General features: G+C 38.8%; 1 protein-coding gene across 3 annotated transcripts in view; it reads left to right on the top strand.

Moving 5' to 3' along the window:
* The window catches only part of TTC1 (tetratricopeptide repeat domain 1), a 48,663-nt gene that overhangs the window by 11,032 nt on the left and 10,133 nt on the right, over positions 1–27,498 (top strand). For all 3 annotated transcript variants that reach the window (XM_065919029.1, XM_065919026.1, XM_065919028.1), the window contains exons 3-6: positions 17,827–17,887; positions 18,981–19,093; positions 22,536–22,572; positions 27,048–27,196. In XM_065919029.1, the coding sequence (XP_065775101.1) occupies positions 17,827–17,887; positions 18,981–19,093; positions 22,536–22,572; positions 27,048–27,196 (360 nt within the window). The remainder of the gene's footprint in view (positions 1–17,826; positions 17,888–18,980; positions 19,094–22,535; positions 22,573–27,047; positions 27,197–27,498) is intronic.

The raw sequence follows: 27,498 nt of genomic DNA on the forward strand, positions 1-27,498 counted from the left end.
ATGTTCTGAAGTAGTGTCATCTTCCTTTCAGGTGCCCTAATTCTTGGTAGCAAGGGAATTTAAAGTCACTTTTTCCTCAGGACAGTGAAACGTGTAAGCTCTGTGCTTATTACCTTTCCGCAGCAGTTTCTGTGTCTTGGTCAGTTATTTCTTCCTGCAGACAATTTGTTATTTCCATACAGTGAAAGACAGTATACTCTTGTAGTTAAAAGCGTGAAGGGTTAGACAGATCTGTCTTAGTAGGTCCATCATTTAACTTGGTATAAGGTGGGATAATAATACTACCTTTCTCACAAAGTTGTTGTAAGGATTAAATGACTAGCACATGAAAGCAATCAAGAAGTGTTAGTTGTTAGCTAAGTTGTAGCTAAAATTCAATGTGAGTGTAGACTGCAAAATACTTGTCCTCTTTATGTATTTTATAACTACTGTTAGGTGCATATCCATTTTTATAGATATTATATTTTCCTAACTTGACTCTTTTATCATCATGAAATGTTCCTTCTTTGTCTCTAGCAGTAATTCTTGTTTTTAAAACTATTTAGTCTGATACTTCTATAGGCACTGCTATAGACAGTGTTTTCATCACTCCCAAAATTTATATCTTAAAAGCATACTCCCAATGTGACGGAATTAAGAGATGGAGCCTTTGGGAAATGATTAGGTCGTGAGGTTGGAGTACTCATGAATGAGATTTGTGTCCTAATAAGAAATCTAAGAGCCCCTGACCATTCTGTCACATGAGGCTGTAGTGAGAAGACCCTTATGATCCAGAGAGCAGGCACTCACCAGACATTAAATCTGCCAGCCCCTTAATCTTAGACTTCCAGCCTCCAGAATGCTTGTTGCTTATAAGCCCCCCAGTCTTTGATACTTTTGTGATAGTAGCCCAAACTAAGACATCCACTCTCTTTTATGGTTACTGATTGATATATTTTTGATATCCTTAAACGTTCACCCTGTTTGCATGTTTGAATCTGAAGTGTGTCTTAGAGACAGCATGTGATTGGATCTTCTTAATTTCAGTCTGACAGTCTCTGCCATTTCATTAGTGTTTAGTCCATTCACATTATGCTTGTTGACATGGTTAAATATATATCAGACATTTTGTCTTCTATACGTCTCATGTCTTTTTTATTCCTTTTACTACAGTCTTTTGTGTTAGATAATTTTTTTAATGTACCATTTTAATATTTCTGATTTTTTAGCCATCTGTTTCTTAGCTAAATTTTCTTGAAAGTGAAAGTCTCTCAGTTGTGTCCAACTCCTTGCAACCCCATGGACTATACAGTCCATGGAAATCTCCAGGCCAGAATACTGGAATTGGGTAGCCTTTCCCTCCTCCAGGGAATCTTCCCAACCCAGGGATCGAGCCCAGGTCTCCCACATTGCGGGCAGTTCTTTACCAGCTGAGCCACAAGGGAAGCCCTGAAAGAGAAAATAATGTATTTATAGAGCATTTGGTGTATTTCCCATTTATAATACCCTTCATTTCTTCATGAACTTTTACTGTCCGGTGACATCTTTCAGTCCAAAGGACTTCCTTTAGTATGTCTTGTAAGGCAGGTATGATAGCAGCAAATGCTCTGTCTTTATCTGTGAATGTCTTTATTTAGCCTTTATTTTGAGGTGTGGCTTTCTTAAGTATCTAATTCTTGATTGACAGTCTTTTTTCTTTTACCATTTTGAATGTGTCATTGTATCATTGTACTGCCTCTGCCCTTCATTGTTTCTGGTGAGAAATCAGATATTGACAGTTTTGTTGTTCCCCTATACTTGATAAGTTGTTGTTATCCTTGCTTTCAGATTTTGTCTTTGAGCAAATTTGACTCTGGTGTCTCTAGAGATAGATCTGTGTACTTAGGGTTCACTGAGCTTCTTGAATCTTTAGATTAACTCTCTTCATCGCAGTTTTGAGATTTTTAGTCATTTTTTCAAATACCTGTTCTCATTTCTGGGATTCTAATCACATAATATTGTGACGGGTCCTTTTTTTTTTCCATCTTTTTTTCCTGCCCTTCGTTCTTCAGATTGGATGTCTATTGCTCTAACTTCAAGTTTTCTTATTCCTTATGCCAATGCAAGTCCGTTGAACCCATCTGAATATTTACAGTTATTGAATCTTTCATCTTTGTTTTCATTTTGTTTTTCTTTGTAAATAATGTCTGTCCTTTTTTCATGGTTCTGTTTTTTAATCATTGTCATCATGCTCATTAAGTCTTTAAACATACTCCATTTTTTCAACAAATTATAACTTTTTTGTTTTTTATCATCTTAAAATTTTAAAAATTTTTATTGGAGTGTAGTTGATTCATAATTTGGTTAGTACATATATAAAGCAAAGTGAATCAGTTGTGTGTGTGTGTATCCATTCTTTTTCAAATTCTTTTCTCATATATGTCACCACAGAATATTGAATAGAGCTCCCTGTGCTATACAGTCAGTCTTTGTTAGTTACCTATTCTGTCTTTAGTGGTGTGTGTATGTTGATTCTAATCTCCCGATTTATCACTTCCCCCCTGTGGTTTTCCTTTGGTAACCGTAAGTTTGATTTTGAGATCAGTGGGTCTGTTCTGTTTTGTAAGTAGATTCATTTGTATCATTTTTTATTAGATTTCACATGTAAGTGATTTCATATGATATTTGTCTGACTTAACTTCACTTAATACAATCTTTTGATGATGGCCATTCTGACCAGTGTGAAGTGATAGCTCATTGTAGTTTTGATTTGCATTTCTCTAGTAATTAGTGATGTTTAGCATCTTTTCATGTGTGTCTTTTTGGCTATCTGTATATCTTCTTTAGAAAAATGTATATTTATATATTTCACCCATTTTTGATTGGGTCGTTTGGGGTGTGTGTTTTGTTTTGTTTTTTTTTTAACCACACGAGTTGTTTGTATGTTTTGGAGATTAACCCCTTGTCATTGCATTGATTAAAAATATATTTCTTCTCATTCTGTGAGTTGTCTTTTCGTGTTGTTTATGATTTCCTTTGCTGTGGAAAACTTAGTTTACTTAGGTCTCATTTGTTTATTTTTGCTTTTATTCTCATTACTGTAGGAGGTGGATCAAAAAAGATATGCTGTGACTTATGTTGAGCCTATGATTTCCGTCTAAGAGTTTTATAGCTTCCAGCCTTACTTTTAGGTCTTTAATCCTCTTCATTTTTGTCTATGGTGTTAGGGAGGATTCTAATTTCCATTTTTTTTTTTTTTTCATATAGCTGTCCAGTTTTCCTAGCACCACTTTATGGAAGAGACCATGTTTTCTGCATTGTATAGTCTTGCCTCCTTTATCACAGATTTGTTGAAGATAGGTTTATCTCTGGATTTTCTCTCCTGTTGCACTGATCTTTATTTCTGTTTTTGTGCCCGTACTACATTGTTTTGATGACTGCAGTTTTGTAGTATAGTCTGCAGTCAGGGAGCCTGATTCCTCTAACTTCATTTTTCTTTCTCAGGATTGCTTTGGCTATTCAGGGTCATTTGTGTTTCCATACAAATTTCTAGAATTTTTGTTTTAAGTCTGTGAAAAGCGTCATCAGTAATTTGATAGGGATTGCATTGAATCTGTAGCTTGCTTTGGATAGTATAGTCATTTTGACGGTATTGACTCTTCCAATCTAAGAACACTGTATATTTTTTCCATCTGTGTCTTTGATTTCTTTCATCAGCATCTTGTAGTTTTCTGAATACAGATCTTTTTGCCTCCTTAGGTAGGTTTATTACTAGGTATTTTATTCTTGATGTGATGGTAAATGGGATTGTTTCCTTAATTCTCTTTCTGATCTTTTGTTGTTAGTTTATAGAAATGCAAGAGATTTCTGTGTATTAATTTTGTATCCTGTGACTTTACCAGATTCCTTGATGAGCTCTAATAGTTTTCTGATGGCATTTTTAAGATTTTCTGTGGATAGTATCATGTCATGTACAAACAATGACAATTTTGCTTCTTATCCAATTTGAATTTCTTTTATTTCTTTTTCTTCTCTGATTGCCATGGCTAGGACTTCCAAAACTGTGTTGAATAAAAGTGGGAAGAGTAGACATGCTTGTTCCTGATCTTAGAAGGCATGGTGTGTGTGTGCTGTCATGTCTGACTCTTTGCTGTCCCATGGACTGTCCCCATCAGGTTCCTCTCTCCATGGAATTTTCCAGGCAAGAAATAAGAGTGAGTTGCCATTTCCTTCTCCAGGGGCTCTTCGTGACCCAGAGATCAAACTTGCATCTCCTGTATTGACAGGCAGATTCTTTACCACTTGTGCCACCTGAGTGATCTAAATTTTCCACCATTGAGAGTGATGTTAGCTGTGGGTTTGTCACATATGGCCTTCATTTTGCTGAGATGGGTTCTCTCTGTACCCACTTTCTGGAGTTTTTTTTTTTTGTTTAATGATAAATGAGTTGAATTTGTCAGAATCTCTGCATCTATTGAGGTGACCGTATGGTTTTTCTTCTTCAGTTTGTTAATGTGGTGTATCACACTGATTGATTAACATATGTTGAAGATCCTTCCATCCCTGGGGTAAATCCCATTTGATCATGATGTATGATCCTTCTAATGTATTGTTGGATTTGATTTGCTAATATTTTGTTAAAGATTTTTGCATCTGTGTTCATCAGTGATATTGGCCTGTAATTTTCTCCTTTTTGTAGTTGTCTTTGTCTGGATTTGTTATTAGGATAATGGTGGACTTGTAGAATCAGCTTAGGGGTGTTCCTTCCTCTGTAATTTTTTGGAAGCATTTCAGAAGGATAGGTGTTAACTCTTCTCTAAATGTTTGATAGAATTTGCCTGTCAACATTTGTTGCAAGTGTTTTGATCACAGTTTCAATATCAATACTTATGATTAATATGTTCATATTTTCTGTTTTTTGTTCAGTTTTGCAAGATTGTACCTTTCTAAGAATTTATGATCTTTTGTATTTTTGTGATGTCTATTGTAACTTCTTTTTCATCTCTAACTTTATTGTTTTGAGTCTTCTGCCTTTTTGTATTGGTAAGTCTAGCTGAAGATTTATCAATTACATCTTTTCAAAGAACCAGCTTTTAGTTTCGTTGATATTTTCCTTTGTTTTCTTCATCTCTATCTCATTTGCCTGCTCTGATCTTTATGATTTCTTTCCTTCTACTAACTTTGGATTTTGTTCTTCTTTCTTTAGGCGTAAGGCTATGTTGTTTGACATTTTTTGTGTTTCCTAAGATTGCATCGCCATATACTTCCCTTTTAGAACTGCTTTTGCTGCATTGCATAGGTTTTGGATCATCATGCTTTCATTATAATTTGTGTGTAGGTATTTTTTTATTTCCTCTCTGATTTCTTCAGTGATCTATTGGTAGTTCAGTGTCAAATTGTTTAGTGTCCGCATGTTTGTGTGTGTGTGTGTTTACAGGTTTTTTTTTTTACTGTAATTTATTTTTAGTCTCATAGTGTTGTGGTCAGAAAAGATGTTTGATATGATTTCAATTTTCTTAAATTTACTGAAGCTTGATTTAAGGCCCAAGATGTGACATATCCTGGAGAATGTTCCATGTGCACTTGAGAAGAAAGTGTATTCTACTTTTGAATGAATTTTTCTATAAATATCAACTGTCTATCTTGCTTAATGTGTCATTTAAGGCCTGTGTTTCCTTATTGATTTTCTGTCTGGATGATCTGTCCATTAGTGTTAGTGGGGTGTTAAAGTCCCCCACTATTACTGTCCGTTTCCCCTTTTATGATTGTTAGCATTTGCCTTATATATTGAGGTGCGACTAGGTTGGGTGTATGTTTGTTTATAGTTGTTACGTCATCTTCTTGGATTGACCCCTTGATCATTGTGTAGTGTCCTTCCTTGTCTTTTATAAGTCTTTTTTTAAAAAGCCTGTTTTATCTGATGTCATTATTGCTACTTCAGCTTTCTTTTGGTTTCATTTGCACAAAATACATTTTTCCATCCCCTCACTTCCAGTCTGTATGTGTCCTTGGATCTGAAGTGGGTCTCTTATAGGCAGCCTATATACAAGTCTCATTTTTTTTATATATATTCAGCTGTTCTCTGTCTTTTGGTTGGAGCATTTAATCTGTTTACATTTAAGGTAATTATCTATCTGAATTCTTAACTACCATTTTGTGAATCATTTTCAACTTGATTTTGTAGGGTTTTTTTTCCCCCTTCCCCATTTGTTCTTTTGTGACTTGAGGATTATCTTTATTTAGTGTTGTGTTTGGGTTGCATTTCCTTTTTTGTGTGTGTTGTAGTTTTTTGGTTTGTAGTTCCCAGGAGGTTATGATATAGTAGTCTATATCAGATCAGTTCAGTTCAGTCGCTCAGTCTTATCTGAATCTTTGCAATCCCATGGACTGGAGCACCAAGGCCTCCCAACTCCCGTAGTTTACTCAAACTCATGTCCATTGAGTTGGTGATACCATCCAACCATCTCATCCTCTATCGTCCCCTTCTCCTCCTGCCTTCAATCTCTCCCAGCATCAGGATCTTTTCCAGTGAGTCAGTTCTTCGTATCAGGTGGCCAAATTATTGGAGTTTCAGCTTCAGCATCAGTCCTTCCAATAAATATTCAGGACTGATCTCCTTTAGGATGGACTGGTTGGATTTCCTTGCTGTTCAGGGGACTCTCAAGTTGTCTTTTCCAACACCACAGTTCAAAGCATCAATTCTTCAGCACTTAGCTTTCTTTATAGTCCAACTCTTACATCGATAAATGACTACTGGAAAAACCATAGCTTTGACTAGATGGACCTTTGTTGGCAAAGTAATGTCTCTGCTTTTTAATATGCTGTCTAGGTTGGTCATTACTTTTCCAAGGAGTAAGCGTCTTTTAATTTCATGGCTGCAGTCACCATCTGCAGTGATTTTGGAGCCCAAAAAAATAAAGTCCGTCACTGTTTCCACTGTTTCCCTGTTTATTTGCCATGAAGTGATGGGACCAGATGCCATGATCTTAGTTTTCTGAATGTTGTGTTTTAAGCCAACTATACATGGTTGTTTTTAAGTTACTGGACTTTTATTTTCAAATGCACTTCCCACTTCCTGCAATTGTAGTCTCATCTCACAGTTGCTGGTTTTAATTTCTTATTCGTGTGGATGAGTTTTTACATTTATTGTTTATTTGTCTTTATTGGTGAGCTTTCCCACTTGTGATTTTCTTGTTTCTAGTTATGGCCTTTTTCTTTTTTCCTTCCTTTCTCCCCCCACCCCCCCCCCCCCACCACCTGCCTAGAAAAGTTCCCTTTTATCATTTGTTATAAAAAGCCAGTTTGGTGATGCTGAATTCTCTTAGTCTCTGCTTGTCTGTAAAGCTTTTGATTTCTCTGTCAAATATGAATGAGAGCCTTGCTGAGTAGAGTATTCTTGGTTGTAGATTTTTCCCTTTCATCACTTTTAATATGTCATGCCATTCTTTTCAGCAGAGTTTCTGCTGAAAAATCAGCTGATAACTATGGAAATTCCCTTGTATATTAAAGTGATTTGTTACTGTTAATGTTTTTCTTTGTGTCTAATTTTTATTAGTTTGATTAATGTGTGTCTTGACGTGTTCCTTCTTGGGTTCATCCTATATAGTAATATCTGTGCTTCCTGGACTTGAGAGTTTCCTTTCTCGTATTAGGGAAATTTTCAGCTATAATCGCTTCAAATATTTTTTTCAGGCCTTTCTTTTCTCCCTCTGGGACCCCTAAAAAGTGAGTATTGGTGCATTTAATGTTCTCCCAGAGGTCTCTGAGAGTGTCCTCATTTCTTTTCATTCTTTTTTCTTTGTTCTGTGGTGATAATTTCCACCACTCTATCTTCCAGCTCACTTATTCGTTCTCCCTCAGTTTTTATGCTATTGATTCTTTCTAATTTAGTTTTCATTTCAGTTACTGTACTATTCATCTCTATTTGTATTTTAAATCTTATAACTCTTTGTTAACAATTTCTTGTATCTTCTTGGTCTATTCCTCCATTCTTTTTCCGAGATCTCATATCATCTTTACTATCATTACTCTGAATTCCTTTTCAGGTGGATTGCCTTTCTCTTCTTTCTTCAGTTGTTCTTGTGGGATTTTATCTTGTTCCTTTGTCTGAAACATATTTCTCTTGCCAGGTCATTTTGTGTAACTTTCTGTGTTTGTAGTCTGCTTTCCACAGAGTGCGGGATAGTAGTTCCTCTTGCTTCTAGCTACTGCCCCCGGGAGGTCTTGTCCCTCTGGAGGGTAGGGCCATGTCAAGGAGTATGTTTTGAGGTGGCTGTAAACTCAGCACAGCTTTGGGCAGACTGATGTTGTGGTGACCTGGGCTGGCACTGGCTATTGAGCGGTACCTCCCCTTTGCTCGTGGTTGTCACTGCCCTGTCAGGGGCGGGCTCTGCTCCCTCGCTATTGGAGTAGAAGCCCCCAGATGTGTTTCCGAGGTACGATTCTAAGCTGTGGAGCAAGATAGGTGGGACTGGAGCACTCCCACTGGGAGAGAAGTCACTGAGTACTCCTCCTGTGGAGCCGATCCTCTGCAAGTGTGCTCTGTTGTGTCCCCTTTCACCCTTGTGCAGGCTCACAGGTTACACCGTGGGCAGGCCTGTGGTTGGCCCTGATGTCTCTCAGGTGTTATTTTCACCAGGCCGCCAGCACAGATTCACTGAAGGTGGGTCTCAGCACTGTAGTAGTCATGCCCCTGGACCTGCTGTGGTAGCCATGGAAGCAGCTCAGACTCTGGCCTGGCCCAGTCCCCGTGTGTATCTGCCCCCAAAGCCCACAGCTCTAAAACTGGACCCATCTCAGCACTCGTTGTTTATTGGGATGTTCTGTAGGTGCTGAATTTACAGAATCAGCAGCACGGATGTAAATCCATGGTTCGCTCAGCCGGGAGCAGAGATATCATCTCTTCTCTCTTAGTCGCATGGCCCCTGGGACTCAGCTATGTTGTCAGTCCCCTTCTCCATGTGGGCTCCCTAGCTGGTGTCTTCTCCTGAGGCTGCGCCAGGGCCCATGAGTCTGCCCACATGTGGTGGGCAACCCACCCCTCCTCATGCCCGTGGTGGCAGGGGCCAGCATGAGGGGGAGCGGCTGCAGTAGTGGCCATGCCTGTCATGCACCGCTCCGCCATGGAGCTTCATTTCTATGGAGGCCTAGGCTTCTTCCACAAACATTCCTGGTTCCTGGTTGTGGACTTCCTCGCTCCCATCCCTACAGGCTGTTTCTTCATAGCCAACAGCAGTCTTCTACCCAGGTCTGTTCTCCAAACCCCATGTTCCAGCCCCTGCCCCATCCACACTAGCAGACCCCACACTTCAGGCTGGGGTGTCCGGGGCTGTGGCTCGTACCATCCGCGTAGGTCTCACTCTGTCCTGCCTGCCACCGACTGGTTGCTGCACTCCGCTGCAAGCCCCAGAGCTCCCTTTCTGCCCCTGCTGGTGAGGGGGCTTCCCCAGGTGTGGGACTTTCTCTTTTCCTTCAGCTCCTCACCCCTCCCCCGGAGTGCAGGTCCTGTCCTGCTTCCTGTCCTCTTTCTCTCTCTCTTCTGTCCTGCCCCTCCTGTGGGGATCTTGTTTGTCCTTTCAGGTGTCCAAGGTCCTCTGCTAGCCTTCTGCAGGTGCTCTGTGAGAATCGTTCCATTCATAGCTGTATTCTTGATGCATCTGTGGGGAGGGATGAACTCCGTGTTCTACTCTGCCATCTTGATCTCCCCTTCTATAGCCACTTTTTGTCTGTCAGCTCTAGTATCCCTGGATAATCATGTGTTTCTGTCAGCTGCTGCTTTTTCCTGATCCTGGTCAAGCTTTCTCTTTGTTTGTCTTATACTTTTTTTGTTGTTGATGAATCTGGGTATTTTAAGTAATATTGTTGCAACTGTGAAGTCTGACCCTCCCCCACGCCCCAATTATTTTTGTTGTTGCTATTTTGCCTGTCTGCTTATATGTGTAGTAATTTATTTGGACTTACCTGGACTTAGCTATGTGATTCATTTCCTCTGGGATATGTGGCCATTGATGGCTCTGTTTAGTTGGTTTTTGTTTTTGTTCTTGTGGGGGTTTTTTTGGTTTTTTTTTATTTTAATTCTGGCTTTCTTGAGGTTGTGTCTGTTTCCACCCAGTGTGGTGGCCATCCAGTACTGGTCAGAGATTATATTCAAACATATCAAACCAGTATGGCTTCCACTTACTATCAGTGGATCTATATGTGAATTTAGAATTTATAGTCCCAAGTTTAGATAACTTTCAGGTCTGCACTTCTTGTGTTTCCTTAGCACGTGTGCACAGGCTTCTGATAAAACAAGATGCGTGAATAGTTTCATCCTTCTCGAGTGTGCACACCCACTCCAGTCAGCCAGGGTATTTGAGACGCTTGTCAAGTGCCTCTGTGACTCTCTCTTTTTACCTTCCCATTACATTTGTCTGTCCCGTGGCTCTTTTACGTTTGTCTTTGCCCAACCCGAACTGCAACCACAGATCAGTAGAACCTCTGGCTTTCCCCATTTGCTTGGATCTCACATTACAGCACCACGAGGCATTGATTATTTCACCTTCTTTAAATCAAGTCAGTCCTTCAGCAGTGAAACTGCTGATGATTCACAGCCTACCTGTGGTGGGAAAATTGCCACACTGAATGATGGGAGGGAGAAAGGGAGCAGTCCCTAGGAAGTATGCCAGGGATTTTCATGGTGATTTCCTGAAGTTCAATAGTTTTTCATAAATAAGTGTTATTCACATTGTCGTAAGCCTGTAATCCATTTCCAGGACACTGAAGTGGTTGTGCTTGATCTTCTTGTCCAGTTTTGTAGTTGCTCTTAGAGGGTTTGGAAACCTCATTTAGCCACATCAGAGGTCTACTTAGTATTGTTTTGAACTGTGTAAGTATTTTACACTTTCAAATGTTAAAATTAAATCAGAAAGGATAGGGAAAATTAACCCTTAAAATGGATTATAAACAGTAACAAATTGCTGTAACTATATCAAATTGATTACATATTAGCATAACTATTTTGAGTTAATTACATAGAGAAGGTAATTCCAATAAATTTGGACATAATACTCTGGCAGTATATCCTTAGTAGAATATATTCTAAAGTTGGGAAAAAATGAGATCTTTATGTAGTAGATTGTAAGTAGTGATAGTCGCATAGTATTTGAAACTTTCGTTTATTGTTGGGTAGAGCAAAATGAGTTAAGTATTTTGCTGTTGCTGGGAATCAGAGTTTTTACTGGGAATTGGTGTGGTGTGGTGGTTCAGATGGTAAAGAATCTGCCTGTAGTGTAAGAGACCTGGGTTCGATTCCTGGGTCAGGAGGATCCCCTGGAGAAGAGAATGACTACCCACGCCAGTATTCTTGCCTGGAGAATTCTGTGGACAGAGAAGCCTGGTGGGCTACAGTCCATGGGGTCGCAAAGAGTTGGACACAACTGAGTGACTAACACTTTTACTTTTCCACTTCCGTTTATATGAATACATACACAGAAGATTTCACTTATAGGTATTCTTTGACTCCTGGGTTTTTTGTTTTATTTAAGATGTATTTTCATGAGTCTCTTCACTGGGAGGACCTAAAAGCAATGACTCCCTCGTAACACCTAGATCTTGGTTTTGAAAAAATGATTGATTCCAGGTACGGGGAAGTCAGAGTACAAAGTATTGCACTTGGAATATAATGTATGCCTGCAGCAAAGCTTACCATTAGTGGGGATAGATCCAGGCAAAGATTCATGCAGATCCTGAGAGTGGGCTCAGAAGTCTTGGGTAAGAAATCTGGAGTATGGCCTAAAGGGGCCCCACAGGAGGAAGAGTGCAGTCACAGGAGGACCTTGACTGGCCTATTTTGCCCAGGCCTAAAGAATGTGCAATGTTCTTCAACTCATGAAACCATCTAAGCATTTTGTAGCCATCTAGATTTTCTGCAGTGCTTTTTAAAAAAATTTTTATAATTTTTAAAAATAACCTGAGGTAGAATTGAATTGCCCAGTTAGAGGCGTTTTGTACAGTTTACATTCAGAGGAAGATCATGTGGGGAAGGAAGTGAAGGTAGTCCTGGGGAAGAGTTCTGGTTTGTGTTAGACTTGGAAAACAGCAAAATTTGGTTTGGGCAGTTGAAAGGAAAATCTGGAAGAAAAATAATGGCATTTCCAAGGTGGGTGCATAAGCAAAAGAATGGAATGAAGAATAAGAGATCCAACTATGTAGAAACAAGGACTTGTGTAGTAATGGGAGATAAGACTGAGTGGGTTGGAATAGAAGTTTGTTGCAAAAAATAAAAGATTTCTGAATCTTGAATTTTTTTTTTTTAACCTGTAAAATAGGTAAATACCTCCATGCCCATCTCTCAGAATTGTCTTGGGAAGCAAATGAGTAGAGCTCTTAATGTGTATGACAGCAGACGTCAAGCAGTGAAATCTATACTGGTAGAGTTTATAGTGAACTGAATAACAGGCTGAAAAGTTGGCAGTTGTAGTGATAACTGTTGAAATAAACTCCCTTCATCAAGGGCATTGTGTTTTTGAGGTTTTCCTTGGCAGTTCCTGTGATGATTCACAATGTAGAATAACATCACTGTTTCCCCCTGAGCTTTCAGTGATGGGGAGGTCTACTGAGTTTCAGTTCAGTTCAGTCTCTCAGTCGTGTCCGACTCTTTGCCACCTCATGAATCTCAGCATGCCAGGCCTCCCTGTCCCATCACCAACTCCTGGAGTTTACTCAAACTCATACGCATCGAGTCGGTGATGCCATCCAGCCATCGCATCCTCTGTCGTCCCCTTCTCGTCCTGCCCGCCCCCCCCCATTCCCTCCCAGCATCAGGGTCTTTTCCAGTGAGTCAGCTCTTCGCATGAGGTGGCCAAAGTATTAGAGTTTCAGCTTCATTATCAGTCCATCCAATGAACACCCAGAACTGATCTCCTTTAGGATGGACTGGTTTAGGATGGACTGAGTTTAGAGCCCTGTAAAATTTCTTTGGTTCCCATTCTTAAGGAAATAAAATTCTAGAACAGATGTTACCCCATGAGGCCTCCCCAGAATATGGAGGGATGTGAGAGGACTCCTAACCACATTAGACCAGAACCTGGAAGATTTGCACCCAGTAATGCCGCAGGATATCAGCCCTACCAGTTCACTTATGTGTGAATGCTCTTGGCAGTTAGCAGGCTGAGTAAGACTTATGCACTATGGAATCTGTCCTTGGATTCCATAGCATTACACAGTATGCATGCCATCCTTTGGTTAAAGAATGTGTTCCAGCGGCAGAATAAATCCTAGTCTTTGTACTGGGATCAAGTTAGTCTCCTGGCACAGCCAGGAGACAGTGCAGCTTTCTTTTCAAAGTGTTATTTTTAGCTGTTGCCAAGGAGATATTCAGCATGATATTGATAATTGCATTAATCCTCAATTTAACACAATCTGTGAAAGCAACAGCTCTTTTCCAGTGTTTATTACTTAATGGGTCACTGAATTGTGATTTATCAGACCAAAAAAATAAAATGTCTTCCTTAGAATAATTGGCCTCTGAAGTATGTTCCAGAGCCTCTTGGCCAGTTCAACTTTTAGGCCTAGTTGTAACAACACTATGAACTTCTCTCAGGCTGGCCCCTGTCAGTAATTCCTTCTGGGTGTACTTTGGATCTAGGCTTTTCTCGTTGGGATATTAATGTTCTAAATTTACAAAATAATGATTAAACTCTTAAAACACACTCTTCACGAGAGCCTGATCTTTCAGTCTGAATGAATGACCTGTGTTCATAGAACATTCCTACTAAGTTGGCATTGGAGAACAGATTATAGATCAGAAAGTAGCTTAAAATTAGAGAGTTTGAAATTGTTAATGGATGGGCATTGAACTCTTAATAACTTGATGAGCTGCCCTTCCCTGAAGAATTTTTATTTTTGATAGTACTGTTTTAAAAAAATATATTACAGGCCTGAAAGACCTGTGATGCATTTATTCATGTGATCCTGTAATTTTCTCTTAACTCATTAACATGCTGCCCTGCGTTAATATATTTTCTAATGTGAAACCAGTTTTTCATTTCACTGTTAGAACTTTATTAGCCAGTGATATATGGTTGTTTGTGTGAATTTAAGATTGATTGAATGAAGTCACTACTATTTATAGGGTTTTCATTTTACCCTAATTGAAATTATTTTAGAATTTTTAAGTGTTTTTTTTTCCACCCATTTCTCCACATAACCTCCTGCCCAAACCTGTGAGCCTGGTGTTTTTTGTTTCATAATTTGTTTAGATTCTGCATATAAGAGAGACCACATGGTGCTTGTCTTTCTCTGACTTACTTCACTTAGCATAATGCCCTCAAGGTCTATCCATGTTGTGGCAGATAGCAAGTTGTCATCCCCCACCCCACCCCCCCCAAGATGTCATTCTTTTTATGGCTAAGTAATACTCCTTTGTGTGTGTATAACCACAGTTTGTTTATCCATCTGTCCTTTTTTTCTTTTTTTGAGGTATGTTTCTTCTGTTTTGGCTGTGTTGTGTCGTCTTCGCCATGCGCAGGCTTCCTCTCATTGTGGTGAGCAGGGGCTGCTCTTAGCTGTAGTGAGGGGGCTTCTCGTTGCAGTGGCTTCCCTTGTTGCAGAGCACAGGATGTAGGCACGTGGGCCCACCCCCTGTAGTTGCAGCACGTGAACTTAGTTGCTCTATGGTGTATGGGATCTTCCTGGTCCAGGGATTGAACCTGTGTCTCCTGGGTTGGCTGGCGGATTCTTAACCACTGGGCAGCCAGGGAATTCCCTATCCATTTGTTCACTGATGGCCATTTCAGTTGTTTCCATATCTTGGCTATTGTCTATAATGTTGCAGTTGAACATGGGAATGCAGCTTTCTTTTTGACTTAATACTTTCATTTTCTTCAGATAAACACCCAAAAGTGGAATTGCTGAATCATATGGTAGTTCTGTTTTTAAGTTTTTTAAAAATGTCCGTACTGTTTTCCATAGTGGCTTCACAATTTACATTCCTACCAACAGTGCACAAGGGTTTTCTTTTCTCCACGTTCTTGCCAGCACTGGTTATTTCTTGTCTTTTGATAATAGCTATTCTAACAGGCATGAAATGATATCTCATTGTAGTTTTGATTTGCATTTCCCTGCTGATTAATGATGTTGAACATCTTTTCATGTTCACCATGTATGTCTTCTTTGGAAGAATGTCCATTCAGATCGTGACCCACTTTTTAATAAGATTGGGGAGATTTTGCTTTTAAGTTATATGAGTTCTTTACGTATTTTAGGTATTACCCCCTTATCAAGTATATGATTTATAACTGTTTTCTTCCATTTGTTTTGTTGATGGTTTCCTTTCCTGTGCAGAAGCTCTTTAGTCTGATGTGGTCCCACTTGGTTATTTTTGCTTTTGGTGTCGGATTCAGAAAATCATCACCAAGACTTACTTCAAGGAGCTTACCACCTTTGTTTTCTTCTAGGAGTATTATAGTTTCAGGTCTTACGTTCAAGCCTTTATTCCATTTTGAGTTAACTTTTGTGTGTGGTATAACACAGTGGTTTGTTTTCATTCTTTTGCATGTGGCTGTCCAGTTTTCCCAGCACCACTTACTGAAGAGACTGTCTTTCCCCATTATATATTAGTGGCTCCTTTATCATAAATTAATTGACTGTATGTGTGTGGGTTTGTTCCTGGTCTCTCTGTTCTGTTTCACTGATCAGTGTGTCTGTTTTTATGTCAATACCATACCATTTTTATTACTATAACTTTGTAAGTACAGGTTGAAATCAGGGAGCATGATGCCTCCAGCTTTGTTTCTCCAGGTCACTTTGTCTATTTGGGGTTGAAATAACTTTTAACTGGATTCGTTATGGGGTTTTTTTTTTTGCTTCCAGCATAGAATTCCCTTTCTTATGTGGAGGAAATTCCCTTTGTTGAGTGTTGGTCAGTGCCCCCAGTGTTCTTCACTGTTCTCTTGACAGCCAAGGCATGTGACTATGCTTGGCTCATTGGATGCTTCTGACTGAAACTTTAAATCTAAATTAGGACAAAGGAAGGAGAATGGTTAGGGTCTGTTGGCTGTTACTACAACCCTATCTTGGTGAGACTCTTCTCCTAGAAGACACATCAATATTTTTTAGCTTTTTTACTTCAGAGTTGCCTTGAGTCCTGTCTGTTTTATAAGCCCATATTTTAGGCCTCCCTATGATCATGTGAGCCCCACAGTAGCTTTCCAGTAAACATATGCCCTTAAAAAAAAGTTTTTGTTTTTTTTTTTGCCTGAGATAGACAGTCCTTTTGCTTGCCTTCAGAAATCCTAACCGGGCTTCCCAAGTTTCTCATTGGTTAAGAATCTGCCTGCCAATGCAGGGAGACATGAGTTTGAGCCGTGGGTCGGAAGATTTCCTGGAGGAGAAAGTGGCAGCCCACTCCATTATCCTTGCCTGGGCAATCCCATGGACAGAGGAGGCTGCTGGCGGGCTACTGTCCATGGCTTTGCAAAAGAGTCAGACATGACTTAGTGACTAAACAACAAAAAATCCTAACCAGTTCGATAGAGGATATTACAGATCAGGCACCTTCCTCTGAGTGGTAGTAGGTAAATGTGGCCACATTTTTGTATTTTGATTGTCATCACCACTACCCATCTTATTTTTTTCCTGTATTCCCTTGGAATAGGCCTTCTTCAGATATGTTATATCCTAAAATGAATTACTATTGTCTGCTGAACATCTGGCCTATAGTAGATGTTGTAAAAATTATATTCTGTTTATACCTACTTCTTAGTTTCTTCATTGAGATTCATCAGGTGTTCTGTTTCTTCCAGAGTATAGTAATAAGGAATTTGGAAAGCACCCAGATCTCAGCAGCTCATTTACAGATCTTCTCCAGAAGCATTATATTTTTTTAATTTGGTTCCTAATCTTTAGAGTACCAGTTTAGGATGTCAGCTTGTACTGTAGGTGAAAAAGTCTGCTAATTTTGTTTCCTCCCATTGAAGTTTTTATTGAGTCAGAAACTTCAAGAATGTAGGAAGAGATTTTGGGGATTCTCTTTTTTTTTTAATGCTGTCAAAGGTGGCATGCTAGCTCTGCTTATGCCGGCCAACTTGCTGAGGTGTTCAGGGCTGAGAGCACACGAGGACTCGGCAAGTGTCTTTTTTTTGCTCCACAGACTAACATTTCACTCTGCCTCTGAGTCCCGTGAGTGCTCTACCATCTGTGTGAATTTCTGCTGATAGAAGAGGCTAAGAAAAGAGATTTCTCTGCGTTTCTTCAAGTTGCCCTGTGTTAGCCTGCTAACAGCATGCTGCCTGACCCTGCAAATAAGACTCATCCCCGTAGTGCTCTCTGCCAGCCTGTCTGTCTGCTTCATGACAGAGTGCAGTTGTAGCTAAATAAGTATTACATTATTTATTTTACAGAAAAATAATAGCTAATTTTTGAACCCTTATTCACCAGTGTATTGGAAGCTTTACATACATTATCACATTAACCCATAAATCTATTATAGCCCTAATTTTTAGATGAAGAAATTAACGCCCAGAAAGATCTGAAACTTGTCCAAGATCATCTACAGTTAATAAGTAGCAGATCTAGAATTTTAATTTATAAAGGTAAGAATACCAGTGGGTATATTAGTTTCATTTTTAGTAAATGGAAATTACTGTTCCATGCAAAAGCCAGAAACAAAGAAAACCTGGGTTTTATCTTTTTAGTGTCAAGAATTCACTTGATATTTAGCCAGATGGTCATGTGTTTTTGTTCTCTGTGTTTGAGATTTAGATAAAACTGACCCAGTTCTCAAAAGTCAAGCTGCTGCTCATTGAATAGCCTAATGTGTAATGAAAACTGGCCTTTCTGTTCACTTATCATAATACTGTGTTTATGTCATTCTCTGATCTTTTTTAGAGAAGGAGAGAAGAGAGCTCTAGACTAAAGGAGGAGGGAAATGAGCAGTTTAAGAAGGGAGGTAAGATGTGCTTTTCGGCACTGATGCTGGCCGTCTTGACTCCTCATTCTTTTGTAGAATCTGTGAAGAAACACTGAAGAATGTTTGGAAACAGCTAGCAGCTCTGAACTGCTAACGATACTGAAGAACAAAGCTCTTTGAGTTTTTGCTTTGGGAAACTCTAATCTGGAATGTTAAAAGGCTATTTGCTGCATTGCTGTAAAAAGAGGGTCTCAGTTCCTCGCTTTGTGACAATGCTGTGAATACTGGCCCAGTGTGTCCTGTGCTTCCTAGAGAAGAGTTTTGCTTACACTTCAGTTGCTCTTTCAAGTTCCTTTTTCTGTAGATGCTTTAACTAGAGAGATGGTCCTTCTGCATTTCTTGTATTTGCTTAGGGATAATTGAGGTTCATTTTTATAATTTGGGAGAACTGTTTGATCTTATCAAATTTATCACATCTCGGAGTATGTATGCTTTGGATATCTAGGAGTAGTAACATCTTCCGTTTGTTATTTTTAGGTAAAAAAAAATTTTTTTTTTCGTATATCCTGATTTATCAGTTATCACTTCTTTTTTCTAAGAGAACTAAAGGTTCTCTGAAAGTTTTATCTCTTTATTTTTTTTTAGTTTTATCTCTTTATATTTTAGTATTAAATATTTCAAACCTGAGAAAGGAGTGGCTAGGCAGTTATCTTTTAGTATCCTAACTATAATTCTGTATGTGGCAATGAATATATGAGTTTATCACCATATTCTCTCTAAGGTGTTTGGTCAACTACTGGTTTTTAACATAGTTGCTTTTAGCTCTATAAAATGTCTCTCCAGACATTTCATGGAAGCATTTTTAGCCAGGTTGACCCCATGAAAGCACAATATCTTTAATGAAAAAAATATATATAGAATTGTTTTCTTCATCCTGGGCTGTTAATTTCAGATTTTAGTCTCTTTCATCTGTCCAATTTCCTAATCCCCTTTCAAAACTCTTTACTAAATTGATAAGCCAAGTGAAAGGTGAATGTATAGAATGGAAAACTATACATTCTGAGGTCATTTGGAATACAGTGATATCAGAAATAAAATCATAACAACTTCTTATATTTTCCCTTATCCTCAGATTACATAGAAGCCGAAAGTTCTTATACTCGAGGCCTTCAGACGTGTCCCTCCTGCTTCCAGAAAGACCGGTCTGTTCTGTTTTCAAATAGAGCTGCGGCAAGGATGAAACAGGCATGTATCTTGGACCCTGTCTTTTTCAGAAGCACATGAACTTGCACTGTGCTTTGTAGGATACCTTCTCTCCAGAAACAAGCATAGGGGTTTTAAAGTTGCTGCCTCTCTTTTCCTACCCCTATATTTCACTAATTTAAAGGGCATGGGAAGGATAGAAATATAATTTTGAAAAACTTAAGTCAGATTACTGTTCATATTCCTTATTAAAGTGACTGAATACTTTCACGGAAGGAAGCTTGGCACAGTTTCTACCAAACCAGGGTAGGTTAATGAATCAAACAGCCAAGTAGTACCTGTCCTAGAATAGCTCCAGCTGCTTATTCCAGGCCTCTGGAACTTTAGTTAAGACTCGAAGGGACAGGAAGCAGTGCTTGAAACTAGACTTCAAGGTGCTTATCCCTGAGATTCTGATTTTTTGTTGAAAGTATGGACATAGGGAGATGTGTCCAGGAGTTGGGGTGAAAAGTACCTTTAAATGCAAAATAGGTGTCAGGGAAAATTCAAAAGCGTTTTTTTATTTCCAGAGGATTTAGAACCTCGTATCGCAGGGTGAGCGTAGAGTAGAGGAGAGTGTAGTGTTATTTGTTTGATATCATGTTGGTATTAAAAGTTAGATGGGAAACAGACCACCAGCCCAGGTGGGATGCATGAGTCAAGTGCTCGGGCCTGGCGGGCTGGGAAGACCCAGAGGAATCAGGTGGATAGGGAGGTGGGATGGGGGACCGGGATGGGGAGTACGTGTAACTCTATGGCTGATTCATATCAATGTATAACAAAACCCACTGAAAAATAAAAAATAAAATAAAATAAAATTGCCAGTGACCATTCCCAAATTTGCAAGCTATGAATAATAAATATGAAATTATTGGCAAAAAAATAAAAAAAAATAAAAGTTAGATGGGTGATTTGTTGATATTCCTGTTTAGACAGCATAGTAAATCTTGATGGATTGAAATGGTGAGAGCTTGAAAAAAATCAGTACCACTTGTTAAAGACTACTTATATTCAAAGCACAAAGGGTAGAGTTTTTTTTTTTTTAACACACTTTTAAGCAACCACAAAGCAGGCGTAAGATTGGATGAAGTGGTTTTCTGTTTGTTTTGATCAGGTATCTATGTCATTTTCTTTTTGATATTGACTGAAATTTTCTAATGCTTCTGCCAAAGTCACTTTGGATGATGAGGGTTTTTAAAGGGGAGAGTGGGGGGTGTGCTTAAATTTTTGGACATTCAAAAAGTTTTATTTTAATCCAGGCTTGTATGTTTTGTTACTGGATTCAGTGTCCAGGGTGAAATGTTAATATTTTTAGAGTGATTCATGTGACATGAGAGAGGGAATAATTCTAGAGTATACAGAGTATACAAACAGACATTTTGTATTAGGGGAAATAAAACAAGTTTGAGATTTATTTAAAACAACATTCATTAATACATTCTACCATCAGTCAGAATCCACAACTAACGGTCTTTCCACTTAGCTGGAAAATTCTGATTTCACTTTTGCCCCTGAGAGACATCAAGCCACATTCATAGACTGGAAATTGTCATTGTGAATTGAGATCGAGGACACCTTCAGTGTCAGAAAATGCACCATACCCATTTGGCTCCTGGAATTTGGGATTCTTTGTTCTCACAATTGCCAAATTAGTGACATTGCTAGCATTAGACTAGTATGAGCAACTCATTCCTGAGTTAGGAAAATGGACAGCCTTGCTAGTCTTTGTCATAGCCGAGGGGAACTCAGAAGAGACTTGCTCTGTAACTCTGACCTCTATAAGGGATAGGTTTGCTGGTGGGCTGTTTTTGTTTGTTTTATTCTTTCAACTTTCATTCTTAATATTTTAAGATTCTAAAATTACAAACTTGGAGACTTTCAGGATTAATACACTGAAGTGATTTAAGGAGCCTATTCTGAGTTTAAGGAAGTGATGGGTTAACTATTTTAAGGAGAATTTCTGAAAGACAAGTTTGCAGGCTCAGCATCCCTGATGGGGTATGCCTGACCAAGCTTTATGTTTCGCGCCTGGAGGGGGAAAAGGCAAACTTGGATTTAGGGCAGTGTTTCAGCTCTAGGCCTGACTACACAAGAGTAAACAAAGTCCTCCAAAAAGCAGGTTCTAAGAAGAGTTACTTGGGACACAAAGAATACCGCCACATCAGCTGTGCACACACGTTACAGAGATTCACTCCTGTGTCGGAGACTTTCAAACGACAGTGTGTCTCAGACTTAACAGTTATCTAAAACTTGGGGAAGTACTGACTTCCAGTTTTCTATACTGCAGGACTTCTTGTTAGAGTTTTTAATATGTAAATTGCTATTTTGGACATTGGAAGAGATAATGTAGTTAGTGTTTCCCAGACGACTCTGGAACCTTTTTTTTCTTTTTGTGGCTAAAGTACACATACTATAAAATTGACCATTTTAACCATTTTTAGATACATTCATAGTATTAGGCAATGATTATCATATCCACTTCCAGAAAATTTTTTATGACCCTAAGAGAAACCCATTAAGCAGTTACTCCCCATCCTGAAACTGTTTTTGATTGAATCCTAAAACTCAATTTGGTAGACATTGCTCTAAAATATTCTACAAAGTATTTGGCATTTGCCATAGTAGCCATTATGGAAGTATTAAACACTTATTTGAACTAACATCTCTCTTAACATTGTAGAACATTTCCAATTTGGAAAAAAATAGACATTTTAGAGCCTAGAAAAATTAAATAGATGAATATCAGAGCTAAAATCCAGTTCTTTTGATAATCTAGTTCTCAAGCTGGAATCTAGTTCATTTGATAATCTAGTTCTCAAGCTGGAATCTAGTTCATTTGATAATCTAGTTCTCAAGCTGGAATCTAGTTCTTTTGAAATCCTGTGTTCTTTTCACTATGCCATGCTTCTCAATTCAGCAAATTAAATTAGATATTTGGCAGATTCTTTTGTATTTTTGTTTGGTCAGTGGATCAATTAAGGTTCATAACTGAGACTTCATGGCAAGCCATGCTCTGTCTGTATATGGACCACCTCTGTACTTTCTGGAAAATACCACTTTGGGTGTGATATGTAACAGTTCACCAAAGAAGAAGGACTCATTCACTTCTTCATGTATCAGTCATTTGCCCTGTTTATTGATCACAGAGTTTTCTCACTATCAACATTCTGATGTAAAATGTTGCAGGCCAATTGCAGCAGTCTTTAAATAAAGATACTTCAGGAGGAAGCTCCTTGAATAATTTGTTGCCAGGAGGCTTTCAAGTCAGCTGTCAGCATAGTTTGAATTTTAGCTTGGAAGTGTCATGCATGTTTTGGTGTGATTTCCTTGAAAAGCATGCATGTATCTCTGTAAGCAACTATTAGTGATCAGTTTATGTCATTGAGCCTTTGAGCTGTTGAGACAGAATTAGGGTGACACATATTAATGATCTATTTCCTTTTAGGACAAGAAAGAGATGGCCATCAGTGACTGCAGCAAAGGTACAGCTTTTTGGTCTTGTACATGTTAACATACAAGAGCATTACCTCAGCTGTTGTTTAGTTGCTGAGTTGTGACCAACTCTTCTGTGACCCCATGGACTGTAACCCACCAGGCTCCTTCAACCATGGGGTTCCCAGGCAAAGAAAACTGAAGTGGGTTGCCATTTCATTCTCCAGGGGCTCTTCCTGACCCAGGGATTGAACCTTTGTCTCCTGCTTTGGCAGGTGGATTCTTTACCACAGAGTCACCTGGGAAGCCTATTACTTCAGCTGGACAACAAATACAGAGGCTCTCAGTCAGCTGTGTACTTGTACACATGCACCCTTCTGGGACTGCTAAATAAGAAGCTTTGGGTCTTTCTTAGAGGTGTACTGCACAGTAGTCATCTTGGTGAAAGCATTTTTTGAATGGATAGTTCAGTCAGTTCATCCTGTATTGGTAAATATGTGGAGAAAATTCAAACCTATCTTGGCCACAGAAACGGTATATACTTCTTGTGTGCTCACCTTTGAAATTGAAGATCTTAGCTGCTATTGGGACTTCTGAATCTGTGTGCTTGGATGGTGGTGGCGGTTGCTCTTAGGGAATTGGTACTCCGTTTAGGTGTACTTAATCCAAACCTCCTTGCCGTCATTTTTTATCAAGTTCAACACAGTGAATCCAGTCTTTGTCATCTGATGCCTGAGTTCCATAATGATCTTTTCATTCTACCACCTCATAGAGACAGCTCCAGACATAGGGTCATTATTGTTTTTGGGTTTTTTCCCAAAAATTTCCTGACAGGCCAGATGGTTGTCTTGTCTGTATAACCTGCTTGATATGGGGAACACACATAATCTTGTTCCTTGCATCTTGCTACTCGCATGAGTTCTTCAAACTAACATTGTTTTTTAAATTTGTATTTTCTTTTCCATTTTGGATAATATTTTCTCCTTTGGATAATATTTTCTCTGAGAGAATCAGAGTTTAAAAGAACTTTATTTAAAAAAAAAAAAAAAGAACCTTATATATTATCTAATCCTACTCTCAGACCAAGCACGAATTCCCTCATCTGTTTTGTTTCCTGAGATTTTTTAATAACATTAATTAGTCACCCTCTCTTGTTTATACTTGGCATTTCATTCGAGTCTCTGAATGAAACTTAACACATTAGAATCTAGCAAACTTATTCTAATCTATTACTGTCTTGGGCTGGAACTAATTCTAAATGTACTGTATTGTTTGGAAGAAGGTGTTTAACCTTAATCTCTGTGAGATGTGTGGGTTTGATGAGTTTAAGTTAGGAACAAGCTGTGATATTCAGAGTTCTTTTCTTGGTAACCAAATGGTAAGAAAATGGCTTGTAAGCTGATTAGCGGGGAATACACTAGAAAACAGTTCATTTCTCGCTGTCGCCCTCAGTCTAGGAGCCAAGTGAATGAGAGGAAGTAGGGGAAAGTGTTTGTTTTTCAGATTTGTTTTTGGTTTTTTGGTTAAACCAAAATATATGTGCTTATACTTAATTGTTATGGCTACATATGGTTTATTAAATCCATGCACAAAATACATTAACAGTAGTGCAGTTTATTTGGATTTAGTACAGATTATTTAGATATACAGGACCTTTCATTCCCCTGCCCCCCAAATAAACACATGCCCACTCTGTGTACAAACTTTGGCAAAGGACTTAACTCATTTGGAACTCTTTACTATGAAATATACTATATTAGAAACTGTATGAAAACTGTGCAACAATATTTAATGCCAGCCACCTTTGTTTTTAGCCTTAGCATGTAAGTAAAGTTTAATTTAATTTTCTTTATATGGATTGAGAAAGCAATCACAAGTTAGAGTGATAAGTTGATGTTAGAGGTTTTTATAAAGTAGTCATAGGGATTTCCCTAGTGGTACAGTGGTTGGGACTCAATCTTTCACTGCTGGGGCCAGAGTTCAATCTTTGGTTGGGAAACTAAGATCCTGTCAGCTATGCAGCCAATAAAAAGAGTAATCCTGCAAGGAGTCTATCTCTTCAGTCAATATTTGCATTGTTAGAAGTTATCCACTAGTTGAGAAGGGGACAGTATAGGAATTAAAGTGTAAATCAGGGGGTTCAGTTTTTTAAAAGATGATGCAGTAGAGGTCACTGGAGTATTTTAAGAGAATATGGTGTGCTGGACTAAGGGGAGGTTGACAGTGTGTAAAGCTGAAATCCTGCAGTTTGGGTTCTTTCAGAAAACCTTATCCTGAACCAATATCCCCATCCAGTCATTTTACCATTTCTGTCATCTGCTTCATTGAAAGACTGTCTGCACGTTAAGTAGCCCATCCACACATGTAGTTTATATCTTCTGCCCTGCCCTGTAGTCTGGAGCTGTGTATTCCACTGCAAACTTGACACCTCCCTGGGACGTCTGGTCCCATGGCATGGCAGATGTAACGTGCCCAGAACAGACTCTGGTGCCTCCCAGTCCCCATGCATACATAAATGCATGAAAACAACTTGCAGTTAGTTTTTTTCATACTAATGAATGGCATTATTATCCATTCACTTGCTGAAACTCTAAAACCTTTGGAGTCATCCCTGAGTTATTCTCTCATTCCACATGGTTTAATTAATTAGCAAGTCCACTGGACTCTGATTCAGAGACATTTCCTTAATCTGGCCTCTCCTTTCCATCTCCACTTTTAGCAGCTTAGTGAGCATCCTCTGTCATCTGGACTGTTGCAGTGACCTCCCAGCTGTCTCACTGCTTCCACCTGTACCCTTCACACTATAGCCAAAGTGAGCTTTTAAAACTGTAAATCAGATGATGTTTTAATCTGCTTGAAACGATTCCGTGGCTTCTTATCACACTTAAAAGATCTAGTAAATGACCTGTATTCCAATAAAAATTATAATAAATAGCTAAAATAGACAATCAGCAAGAACCTACTTACTCTATAGCACAGGAAACTCTACTCAGTACTCTGTATTAACCTAAATGGGCAAAGAATATGAGAAAGAATAGATGTGTGTGTGTGTGTGTGTGTGTATATATAACTAAATCACTTTGCTCTACACCTGAAACTAAGACAACATTGTGAATCAGTTGTATTACTCCAATATAAGAGCTTTTTAAAAAATACAAAATAGAAAAAGTCCAAGCTCCTGACCAGCAAGGCCTCCATGACCTGCTTGTTGTGTATTTTCAACTTCATCTCTTCTGCACCTCTACCTGTCACCAAGATGCTGAAGTTATTCTTGCTATTAGATCCTCTTTTTAGTTCTTTTTCCTATACTGTCTCCCTTAGCTTTTCAGATAGCTGGCTTCCCTCAAATAATCCCTTTTCATATTCTTTCCATTCTTTATAAAGTCACTTATTCCCCTCTTCTCTTGAATTTACATCACCTTGTTTTATTTTTCTCTGTAGCTCTATAGCTATCTGAAATTATTTGTATGCCATCTTCTGTTGCCTCCTAGAATAGCTTAAAGCTTCATGAGGACTTGGACCTGGTCTGTTCTGGTTACCACTGTACTCTGGAGGGGCACTACCCTAGGTGCATATATTAGATATAAACAGTTACTGAAAGCATGAATGAATTAAAAAATGAGGATATCATTTGAAAAGAAAAAGTTCTAGAGCCATGATACTGCTTCTTAACAGAAAAAGGAAAAACACAAAAAAGAATAGAAGAATGTAGTATACTTGAACCAAAACATGGGCACGGGATTATTACAAGGCATTTGTTGTTGGATAAAAGAAAGGCTATTATACACTAGTGACCTAAGGGTGTTAGAGCAGAGTTTGAAGGAACAGTGAGCATTTAGCTAAAATACAACCTCAGTTGTCATTGTGTGACCTCCATAGTTGAGGCCTAGAAAACAAGAGAGTAAATGATAGACACTCTGCCACTGTTCTCTTAACACGCGCCTTCAGATTCCCTCTCTCTTTTTCACTGTGCACTTGAGCCCTGTTGTTCTGGACTGTTCTGAAGTGGGTGAACGGTAACTAGGTGGAAACCAGGACTTGGGGTATAGACCAGGGTTTGGTAAACTGCTGCCACAAGCCAATTGTAGCCTGCATGCCACCTGCTTGCCACCTGCTTTTGTTCAGCCTGCAAACTAAGAATGGTTTTACATTTCTAAATCATTGGAAATAAAATCAAAAGAGAAGTAATATCTCAGGACACATGAAAATCATGTGAGATTCAGATTTCAGTACCCATCAATAAAATTTTATTGTGATACAGTCACCCTTATTTGCTTATGCATTGTCTGTGCTTGCTTTCATGCTGCAGTAGCAGAGTGCAGTAGTCGTAACGGTCTGTCCCACAAAGCCTGAAATCTTTACTACCTGCCCTTTACAGAAAAAGTTTGCTGACCCTAGGTATAACCTTTAACAAATAACTCTTCCTACGGAGCCACAGAGAATGATTATTGAGGAACCTTGATATAACTGAGGGTGTGTAGGCCCTTTTTCCGTGTGGTAACAGTTACTTCTTCCGTTTTTACAGCAATTCAATTAAACCCCAGCTACATCAGGGCAATACTGAGGAGAGCAGAGTTGTATGAGAAGACTGACAAGCTGGATGAAGCCCTGGAAGACTATAAATCCATATTAGAAAAAGACCCATCAGTACATCAAGCAAGAGAAGCTTGCATGGTAAACCTGACTTTTTACAAATATATTTTCTCTTCCTTGTGTTACTAGTCATTGAATCTTAGATAATCTTTTGAGACACAACTACATGCCATTTCTATGCTTTTGAGAAGCTTATTGGAAGGAATATTGCAGGAGATAGAGCTTTGAAGTGGTGGCTCCAACCCACTGTGCCCTGTACTATTTAATCTTCATTCTAAAACTGTTGTCTTGTATAAACCTTTGACCTCTAGGGTTAACAAGAACTTTATTTCGTTGTTGGACTAGGGAAACCTTTTCTGCTTATAGGTGTACAGTTTAGTCGA

The sequence above is a fragment of the Muntiacus reevesi genome, chromosome 1 (genome assembly GCF_963930625.1).
Source record: "Muntiacus reevesi chromosome 1, mMunRee1.1, whole genome shotgun sequence".
Classification (NCBI taxonomy): domain Eukaryota; kingdom Metazoa; phylum Chordata; class Mammalia; order Artiodactyla; family Cervidae; genus Muntiacus; species Muntiacus reevesi.